Source organism: Neofelis nebulosa, chromosome 10, assembly GCF_028018385.1.
Source record: "Neofelis nebulosa isolate mNeoNeb1 chromosome 10, mNeoNeb1.pri, whole genome shotgun sequence".
Lineage (NCBI taxonomy): Eukaryota > Metazoa > Chordata > Mammalia > Carnivora > Felidae > Neofelis > Neofelis nebulosa.
In genome coordinates, this window is record NC_080791.1 from 61,753,813 (window position 1) to 61,765,157 (window position 11,345).

General features: G+C 39.1%; 1 protein-coding gene across 1 annotated transcript; it reads right to left on the bottom strand.

Moving 5' to 3' along the window:
- Positions 1–6,151: 6,151 nt before the first annotated feature.
- LOC131488653 (olfactory receptor 51B2-like) lies at positions 6,152–9,758 on the bottom strand. Its single transcript, XM_058690513.1, has 2 exons — positions 8,836–9,758; positions 6,152–6,173 (listed from the first exon to the last, which is right to left on the bottom strand). The coding sequence occupies exons 1-2, from the start codon at positions 9,756–9,758 to the stop codon at positions 6,152–6,154; spliced, it is 945 nt and encodes a 314-aa protein (XP_058546496.1).
- Positions 9,759–11,345: the final 1,587 nt, after the last annotated feature.

Below are 11,345 nucleotides of genomic sequence, written 5' to 3' on the forward strand. Positions count from 1 at the left end.
TTAGATAAGGAATGTTAGTCTGTCTCTAATTAGAAAAAAAAATTAGGTTAATAGTTAAAATTTTATCAAATTAAAAGAAACATTTTCATTCATTTTTCTTACAATATCAGGTCCTACTATTGTGTGTATGCTTAATATTTTCCTCCAGTAACAGTGTATAACAACAACAAAAAGGTAAGTAAGTACAAGTGGCCAAAAATCTTACTTAGTGGCTTTCTTGCTATGTTTGCTAAGTTTCTGGACACATTTAACTTTGATTTTGCATTTATCTTCCAAAGTCATGATAAATACATACTTTTTTTTTTTCCAGAAAAGCTTGGCTTTGTTTGTTTTTGAAATTGAACGTTCACACATTTCCTTCACACACAGTCACCACCATCACTTCTGATTGCTTTCTTGCTTGAACAGATATCCCTTTTTGGAGGTTGACTACCAGAAGCTTGGTCCACAGACCAGCCACAACTAACAAGCACAGGGACTTGTTAGACATGTGGCCTTAGACTGACTGTACCTCCAGCCCACTGAACCAAAATTTGCATTTGATCACCATCCCTAAGTGATTCAGGTGCACTGTAATATCTGAGAATCACTGCTCTCAACATTTCATATTTATTCCATCTTTGGAGACATGTGCTTTTGGATTCTTCTACCTGGCTGGTTTCTTTGTTCCTTCCAAATACCCTCATACATTTTTTTCATAGCTCCTTAATTCACTGGTTCTCTTATTTTTCCAAAATATTTTGACATAATTGAATGTTCATATTCTTTCTCTATGTCTCCTCTTATTTCTTAGCTCCTGTTTCGTTGACACTTAATATCTGATGAGCTGTTGCTCATGGGACCGGTCACATTAAAATGTTCCTACAGCTTAAAGGTGTCAGTCATTTCTACTACATCCACTTTCTTGGTGGACACAGCCCCAGATAAAGCACCTATTACGTTTTATCCTGCAGTCTTCCTTTACCAAAAATTCAGAAGTGGAATACTTCCTCATAAAATGTCCTTAGTATCAAAAATAAATCAGAATCAGGACAATTCACAAAGAACATAACTCTTGTATAAAAAAATGCTCTGAAGTTACATTTGTGTCGGCTTGGTACTCATTGAGATAGAAATCACCAACCCTAGGTGTTCCCTAAAATTAAAGCACATAAAGTCATACAGAGGTTTATATTACTATTATTGTACCAATGTTCTACTCCTGAAAGTTTGCTGAGGTTTGAAAACAGGGATGAGAAACCAATATATAAGAGGCAGAGAAAAGTAGTTGCAAAAGAGGTAGTAAATTAGAGATACCTGTTCTACAGGGAAAAAAAACAACAAAAACAAAAACAAAAATCCATAAAGTCCTGAATTTATTTAAGGAAAGGAATTCAGAATGATTAAACTGTATTTCCAGACTGCAAGCTTCTCCTTGAAAATTAATTAGGTCTTCTCAAAGATGGATAATGAAATGTCCAAGACCAACAAGGACATAAGTTCTTACTATTTTTATGATCAGAAAAATTTTTGAGAAACAAGGAAACTGTATTTCTCTCAATAGCTAGGCTTGGATCAGAAAAATAACAAGATATAAAGAAATCTGTGATAGCTCTAAGAACTTAAAAAGCAGGACTTGTTCCTGAGCCTTTGGAATAAAGAGAAAATCTGCCCAGGATGAAAAGAGGACTCTGATACTTATCCAGGAGCAGGTTGGGGGAAGGGTTCTAGGAGCACAAGATACAGTCATCAAACTGAAGCCACTATAGACAGTTTCCTCAGGGCTGGCACCATACTGCATGCACCTTCCCAAGCCTACATTATGTAGCAAAATTTCCAAAATCATGGCTTGACTGCATATGGGTTTATTTATTGACAAATGTTGAGAAAATTACATCAGATGCAGAAGAACTGGATAGAGATAGGAAAGCTATGGTCTTGAAATTGAGCAGCAGTTCCCAACTCAGAACATGTATTTTCTTTAGTGACTTCCTAAGGTTCTGGAGGACCTGTCTTATCAATATCTGATGAATTGTCACTCAAAGGGCACCATACGTATGAAGGTATAGACAGCCAGTAGAAGCACCATTCCTTAGCATCATCTGGGACGAGTGGAAAGATGAGTATTTTGAATGTGCACAGAATTAGTAATCACACACCACATGATCATTGACTGTACCTATGTTGAATGCTGAGAAAATCATTAAATAAGTGCAGTCTCTGTCCTGAAGAATCTAACAATACACACCAGCAGAGTGTATAACTGGACTTGATCTCTGTGCGGTGTTATGCAAAGTATTGCCAATTAATGTTTCAACAGGGTCCATAATGATGAAAAGATATAGATAATCTACCAACCTGATTTTCAGGTTATGATGTTTTTCTAGGTAAATAGGATTCCTAGACTTGTAACAACACACACACACACACACACACACACACCCATAGAAACAGCCCAAAGTGCTCAGTCTGAGAGCATAACTTGATTCTAAGTGGATATAGGGGAGGGAAAGAAGCAGAGAGGGCTCAGGTGCAGGAGAAAACAATGGAGAGGAAAGGAAAGATATGTGGACCTCAAAAGGAAATAATGAAGGGAGAATATATCACAAAGTCCAAAGGCACAGGTAAACAGAGAGGACAGTGTTATTCCTCCTCCCCTTGGTCCGCTCTTCCCATCTACGACCTTCCTCCTGAATGGGATGAGGAATAGGCCCCAATAGGCACAAGGCCAGTTTCTCAGGTTTTTTATTCTCCCCAGTGAGTCTTACCTGCCATTTCTAAGACAGCAGTTCCCACAGTGTGAACACACACACACACACACACACACACACACACACATGCATGTGCTATTAGGATCTAATCAAAAACTATAAAATTGTACCCAGAAAAATGGGTAAGAGCACAATACAATGTCACATTTAATTTAGGGCATTCATGGCTATGGTGATGTGAACCCAAGGGTTCCAGACTAGAAAAGCCAAATCTACCATAGTTCTTTTAATACACTTATTGAAAAAAAAAAGGAAGGAATCTATGAAGTAGATGTTTCCTACCTCAGCTAGGATTTTCCCTCTATGAAAGCCTCTGGAAAACATTCTTAAGTGTTTTTCTAGACTGCATATAACATCAGAAAGGAGAGGAGTCATTCCATATTTCTGTTCCTGGCACTCACCCACTCGTCTTATTGCTGTAATGGGGACCTGCTCCTGCCCTATTTGAAGACCAGGTTTAGATGATTCCTCACATCGCTTCCTCAGGAGTCCCCATCAGAATGCTTATAAATATAGAAATCACTTCCCCAGAGTTAGCTTTACAGCCACTAGGAGACCCCTTGATCTCTCTTCCCTCTCTCCTCTCTGAGAGTGGCACAGCTACTTTGATCTTATTTGCTTAACCTGTGCCACTTAATCAACATCCCCAGGTCATTCATGCTCCCAAAGGATGAGGGAGGAAGACAGGAAACTCAGATACGAGCAAAGGTGGAATATCAGGACTTGGCTACATAGCCCCCTCCCCCCCAGATCCTCAGCTTCAGGGTTTAAGAAATCCATGCATGTCCTTCTTACTGTCCACCTCAACTGCCATAAGCACCCCAGTTTCTCTCAGGGGTCATAGGTACCATTGTTGATCATAGAGCTTATGAATTCCAGTTGCATTTTTGTCTTTTCTATGTCTTTGGGGAAATAAGTTCTGATTCAGAAGAACATGAGTGAATTTCTTAATATCCATGTTTATGGGGCCAGCCAACTTTGTCTTAAAAAATTACCTTATTTTTAGACCAGTAGCCTTTTTATGTCAGCTTAACAATGAACAGAGTGTAACATTATAGTGGGTGCCAGAAAGAAAATATTTACTGCAAATTTTCATCACTACTGCATAGATGATAGCATGCTAAAGGGAGCACATAGAGAATATCTCTTGGATCAGGGAAAACTTCCCAGAGGAAATGTGATTTCAGCTGAGAACCAAACAATGAGGATGGTAAGGAACATAGTAGTTGCAAGGATAAAACATAGTAGTTGCAAGGATAGAGTTTAGTGCCAAAGAGAGAGAAAAAAAGTGCACAAGCCTAAGGTAGTAAAGAAATATGATGAATTCATGGGCACCTGGGTGGCTCAGTCACTTCAGCATCTGACTCCTGATTTTGGCTCAGGTCATGATCATGCGGTTCATGGGATTGAGCCCCACATGGGGCTCTGCACCCACATTGCATCAGGTTCTAATCATGTAGGGTCTTACAAATCATGTAAGGAGTTGTGACTTCACCCTGAGAGCAATGAATGTGAAATAAAGGGGCAGGGGTCAAGATCAGATAATCTCTCTTGTAATTGTACTTTGGTTAAAGTATGAAGGACACATTGAAAAGGAGAAAGAGTGAGTGAGGAGAGTGTAGGATACAACTACAATAATCCAGGAGAGAAACAGTGTTGGTGTGGATGTGATGAGGTATTGTCAGTAGGGCTGCATAGAAGTGGAAGGGAGAAGGATTGTATGGTTTAGAAAGAGGAAATGTTGGTGGGGTGCCAGAGTGGCTCAGTAGGGTAAGCGCCTGACTTTGGCTCAGGTCATGATCTCATGGTTTGTGAGTTTGAGTTCTGCATTGGGTTTTGTGCTAACAGCTCAAAGCCTGGAGCCTGCTTCAGATTCTGTCTCCCTCTCTCTCTGCCGCTCCCCTGCTCATTCTCTCTCTCTCTCTCTCTCTCTCTCTCTCTCAAAAATAAATAAACATTAAAAGAATTTTTTTTAAAGTAAGAGGAGAGGTTGGTGACTGAAGGCAGTAGATTAAGGAGAGAGAATTGTTAAAGATGGCATCTGCATTTCTGATTTTATCGGGGTGGAGATATTAAAATAGGGATCACAGAAGAGACCGGCTTTATTTAGTAATCAACAGTTATTTGTTATTTGACTCTTTTGCACTAAGCACTGTTTTACATACTGGATTTGGAGAAAGAATGAAGAGAATCATTCAGTTGAGGGCTTTCTGTGTCTATAAGCAGTCAGGTAAAAATGTCTCCTAAGCAGTTATACACGTGCATCTTGAGTTTAAAAAACAAATATGAGAGTAGGAGGAAGGACCTTAGAGTGATCAATAATCAGACCAGATTGGAAACTGTTTCAAGTTGCTAGAAGTAGTGATTAAGAGCATGGGCCCTGAAGCATGAGCGTAGGTATGAGCCCAAAGCTACTTCTTACAAGTTCTGTGTCTTTAACACTGGAGCTTCCTCATCTGTAAAATGGGGATGGTGGACGTAGTTGAAACAGTTTTCGTGAATGTTAGTAAAGAATGATGGTCAAAACTGTGCAAGTTAACTTATATATATATTGGCACAAGTCCTGGAAAATGTTCAGATCTACATAAGGGGTAATTCTGCTTTGTTTTGTTAAGTTTTCTCAGAAGAGTATAAAAGAATGAAATGTCTAGGATCAATTTAAAATAAATCCAAACAGGGACACCTATGTGGCTCAGTCAGTTAAGCTTCTGACTTTAATTCAGGTCATGATCTCACAGTTCATGAGTTCAAGCCCCAAGTCAGACTCTGTGCTGACAGCTCAGAGCCTGGAGCCTGCTTTGGATTCTGTGTTTCTCTCTCTGCCCCTCCCCTGCTCATGCTCTATCTCTCTCTGTCTCCCAAAAATAGATAAACATTAAAAACATAGATTAATTAAATTAAATTAAATAAACCCAAGCAAACAAACAAACAAAACATATAGGATAGTGATATAAGAGCCTCCAAAGAACTGAAAATAAAACCATCTAGGTTGTCAAGGCAAATGAAGACAAGAAGGAATCAGAAATAAAAGTGTCAGTGGACTGGATACCCTGTGTCGTCCCAGGAGAAAATGACATTGGGAGTGACCCAGGGAGAAGCTTGAAGGAGCATCATTTCCAAAAGCTATTTAAAACATATAATTATTATTCTTATTAGCTATATATTTCATCATATGAAAGAATCATTATATATTTAATGATTTCCTACTCGATGAAGTGTTCTTCCCTCCTATTTGAGTGTTGACAGGTCAAAATTTTCAGATGTTTGGTTTTGGCAAACTAATATAATTAATACTAACATAATTATTGATACTAATACTAAGATAATACTAATAAAATTAATAGGACATATGAGTGCCAATAGCCTGCATTTTGTTATTCTTAACTGACAGATAATGAGGCTCAGAGATTAAATGACTTGTTTAAGATCACGAAGGTTGTAAGTGAAGGAGGCAAGAGGAGAGGTGCTTTTTTTTCTTCAAAGACCACATTCTTTCTGCCATACTGTGCTTTTTTAATTTCAACAAATTTTCCATACTTCCTAAGAATAAACTGATGCAAATAAATAAACTTACTAAATTCAAAGGTATTACATGATTACAGTTTTAGCATTTTTAAATGTAATAGTGTGTTCCATACCTCTAGATATACTCCATCCATGTTATCTGAGAAAGTTTGAGAACAAGTATATATTGTAAAAGTTAGAATATAATTTTATACATAATAATAAGGTGAAGTAAAATTGGTAACTATTTCTATGAAATGTTAAATTTTTAAGATGTTTTTGCTTAGATAGATGATAAAAATAAAGATCATGCTTATTACATCTTGTTTACATAGTGTATAAATATGGAATTACTTTGTCTATTTCATTGTTTTTATTTGAATTCATTTCTAGGCATCACTCTATTAGAGATACTTATTATGTTAGGCTTACTTATGTCACCATTGTCTTGATTTTTTTAAATGTATCTTTTCCCTTTCTTTTAAATTCTTGTTTTATATTTTTATTTTTTAATTTTTGAACTGCTTGGACTACACAGACTTATTATTCTTTTCTCTTTCATAGAATTAATGGGAAAAACCTAGTTAAAATGAAGAAAAAAGCTAGGTGAATTAAGAATGAGAGCAAAATGGGATGCCTGGGTGGCTCAGTCAGCTAAGCATCCGACTTCAGCTCAGGTCATGATCTCACAGCTTGTGAGTTCAAGCCCCATGTCGGGCTCTGTGCTGACAGCTCGGAGCCTGGAGCCTCCTTCAGATTCTGGGTCTCCCTCTCTCTCTACTCCTCCCCCACTCACACTCTATCTCTGTGTCCCTCAAGAATAAATAAACATTAAAGAAATTTTAAAAAGGAGAGCAAACAATGATAGAAGATCTAAATCAATGATTTTCTTTTTTGTTGTTTATTTATTTATTTATAGAGAGAGCACACACAGGGAAGGGGCAGAGAGAGAGGGAGAGAGAGAATCCCAAGCAGGCTCTGCCACGGTCAACACAAAGCCCAAGGCAAGGCTTGATCCCATGACTGTGAGATGATGACCTGAGCTGAAATCAAGAGTTGGACACTAGGGGCGCCTGGGTAGCTCAGTCGGTTAAGCGTCCGACTTCAGCTCAGGTCATGATCTCACGGTCCGTGAGTTCAAGCCCCGCGTCCGGCTCTGTGCTGACTGCTCAGAGCCTGGAGCCTGTTTCAGATTCTGTGTCTCCCTCTCTCTCTGCCCCTCCCCTGTTCATGCTCTGTCTCTCTCTGTCTCAAAAATAAATAAACATTAAAAAAAAAAAAAAGAGTTGGACACTTAAGTGAAGTGACTGAACCACCCAAGTGCCCCTAAGTCAATGATTTTTCAAAGGTTATTTTATAAATAGCCATCTTCAAGGGAGAAATAAATTATTTTACAAGAGAATCTGTTGGTTACAGGAAATTACTCTGGTGATCCTGACAATTTCTTTTCCAGTAAATAAATAAATAAATAAATAAATGTATGTCATGGACTAATTATTGATTGAATACATTAGCATTTTATTTGCCAACACAATTTTCTATAATTTTGCTGAATGTACACCATTCTCCCTAGCCCTCTTTACCTCATGATGAACTAATAAAATATAGCTTCTCTTCCTGTATTGCGCATGGACAGATTCTCATCATGTTTACCCCTGTATGGAATAAAATGCCTGGAAAGCCCTGGGAGAGCTTTCCTTAAATATCTTAAGTGTTTTAAGTCTGGAAAATTACAATATTTCCTGAAAATAGTTCATTTCACTACCATCCCCTCAATCCAGAAAAAAAAAAGACAAAATGTTGCCCCTGCATACATATTGGAATGCTTCCTTGACTAGTATCCCTTTTCCATTAGGCATATGTTGAAGTTCTGAAGTGCATATCACAGAACAAAACTTCAGGTGTCCAAGAAATGGAACTTTATTTTATTGCAGTGGTTTGAATTCCTCAGCCCATAAGTTTGAAGACACCACATATTATCAACTCAGAGCCTTCTCATTAATCCATGGTGGGCATCTAGCTATGCTGACACTGCTGGAATCCAAGCGCTTGTTTGGCCATGGGTTGTTTTGGTGGCAAGACCTCTCTTGGTCTGAATATCTTATTCTCATTTCCTTCTGATCCACTTTAGTGCCATGCAGTACCGTTAGGGTTTTCTAAGACCCTCTGTCATCTCTGATGCACTCTCAAGCACACAAGAAATTTTTAACTGTTTCCACAAAGTGTTGGGAAACTCTTTCAAGCTATTTTATTCCCCTATCATCGTATAGACTCTGCAGCCAATTCAAATATCATTGACCTCAGTTGACCATGAAGACAAATAATTCTGACAGACTAAAAAATGACAGTATACAGCAAACCAATTTACCAAACAAAGCACCAGGACTAAGGTCAATGTCCCTGGGAGTATGATGGAGGCAAGGGGTGAAGAATCAGCGTGATGAGTCTGTGTCATTTAAATGCCAGGAATGCCGGTCCCTTTGACTGTGAGCCACATTGGCTTTGTATAGTCCATGCTCCCAAGAAACACATCCCACAGTGGGAACAGACTCCAAGGTAAATAGATCAGAATCAAATTCTATGCAAAGAGAGAAGGCGATTGATGCCATTCCTTATCTGCTTGGTCTTAATACTATAGATGATTGGATTCATAAATGGGGGGAAGAGGAAGTAAATATAGCTCATGATAATATGAACTACATGTGGCACATATTTCCCAAATCGATGAATAAAGGTCAACCCAGTAACAGTGACATAAAAAACCAGAACACAGCTAATATGGGAGACACAAGTGTTTAGAGCCTTAGCCTGCTCCTTACCTGAGGCAATCCCCATGACAGTATTAAGGATTAGAATATAAGAGATCAGGATAAGCACAGAGTCCAAGAAGCCAGTTAATGAGACCAGCACTATAGGATAGAGTCTATTGAAGGTGATGTCAGCACAGGCCAGTTTGATCACATCCTGGTGTAGGCAGAAAGCATGAGAGAGAACATGGGATCCGCAGTAGGGAAATCCAGAGAGGGTGATGATTACGGGCACAATAAGTATAAATCCCCTCATTAGAACCCCCAGACCTATCTTCACCACCCTAGCATTGGTGAGGATGGAGGTGTACCTCAGGGGACTGTGGATGGCAATGAAACGATCATAGGCCATAACAAGCAAGACTCCAGACTCTACAATAGAGAGTGAATGGATTAGATAGGCCTGAAAGTAGCAGGCTCCTTGGCTGATTGCCCTGTGGCCAAGCCACAGAACACCAAGCACGGTGGGCATTGTTGTCAAAGTCACTCCAAGGTCTGTGGCTGCCAACAGAGCCACAAAGTAGTACATCGGCTGGTGGAGAGTGTGGTCTTCTCTGATAAGGTAGAGGATGGTGCCATTGCCAAGGAGCATGGAGACATAAATGACGAAGAAAGAGATGGAAATCCAAGGATGAAATATCCCCAGACCTGGAAAGCCAGTCAGTAGAAAAGGGGCAGCACTGATGTTGAACCACATGGTGGATCCCTGAGAAGAAACAAAAAAGCTCTCTCTAGACCAACCCTGTGCAGTAGGAATATAATTTGAGCCATATGTGTGATTTTACATATTCCAGTAGCCACATTAAAAAGAATAAAAAAAGGGGCGCCTGGGTGGCTCGGTCGGTTAAGCGTCCGACTTCGGCTCAGGTCAGGATCTCGCGGTCCGTGAGTTTGAGCCCCGCGTCGGGCTCTGTGCTGACAGCTCAGAGCCTGGAGCCTGTTTCAGATTCTGTGTCTCCCTCTCTCTCTGCCCCTCCCCTGTTCATGCTCAGTTTCTCTCTGTCTCAAAAATAAATAAACGTTAAAAAAATTTAAAACAAAATAAAAAGGAAAAAGTTAAAAGTAATTTTAATACTACATTGTATTTAATCCACCATCTCTAAAATACAGTCCATCTCTATCTGTATCTTTGTCCATCTCTGTTTCTGTCATCTAGTTTATTCTCCTCTCTATGGTGAACATATTTTATACTGTAGGAAAGAAGTCAGTCTTTTCATTTTGGATCCACCTTTCACAATATGTGTCCACTGATTCTCCAAATAGGAATTGGTGATACCTACCTATATGAGGGACTTGACTTGGCATTAAGGACACAAACCTCATAGTCTTGTCACAAAAATAAGCTCTCTTTCGATGATACCATATATACTTGGGTTATAGCTCACACTATAATAATTTGTGTGGGTAAGTATATTATGCAACCACACAGGACCAACTCACTCAGGAAACCCCTGAGTGGGGTGCCTGAAGCTTGTCCAGGTACCTCCTAACTCCATGGGACTGTTATATTACTAAACTTTTTGCTTCAAGGAAGCATTGCTTTTGGTGCTGAAGACAACAGATGGAAACTTAGAAGTGACTATTTCTTTTCAATTCCTAAATTCTACCTGAGGTAATCATATTTAGCTCATTAAAATGAAATAAGCTATTATTAAAAGAAGATGCAGGGTGGACCTAATCTAATCATACCCTTAAAAGCAAAGATTTTTCACAGACTAGTGGTGGAATGAAAACCCAAGTATTTCAAAGTGAGAAGAATGTGACAGATAGTTGCTAGTTGGAAGATATAAGGGACCAGATAGGAAGGAATTCAGGCAGCTTCTAGGAGTGGAGAGAGATCCCAGCTGACAGCCTGTAAAAAATTAGGGACATCAGACTTATCGCCATAAGGAAATATATTCTGCCAACAACATGAATTAGTTTGGAAGTGGATTCTTCCCTAGAACCTTCATACAAGACCCCAGCCCGGCCACTGCCTTGACTATAGCTTCATGACACCCTAACAGAGACCCAGGCAAGCCTAACAGACTGTGACCTACAGGACTGTGGTATTATAAACAAGTCTTGTGTTAAGCAGCTGTTTGTGGGAATTTGCTGCACAGGGATAGAAAATGAAAACAGTAGCATTAAATATTAAACTAATATATAAAATCTATGAAAGTTACTTAATGTGTCAATTAGACAATCTAAAACAAATTGCCTCGTGGCAAAGTCCTATAAAGCCTCAGTGGCTAACATTACACAGTTACTTTTCCACTCTTATACGTGGTTCAGTTCATTTCAT

Coding starts and splice junctions, on each gene's coding strand:
- LOC131488653 (XM_058690513.1), bottom strand. CDS start 9,758: ATGTGGTTCAACATCAGTGCTGCCCCTTTTCTACTGACTGGCTTTCCA. Junction 6,174..8,835: donor AATCGCCTTCTCTCTTTGCA/TAGAATTTGATT, acceptor CTTCGTGATCTT/AAACAAGTCATTTAATCTCT.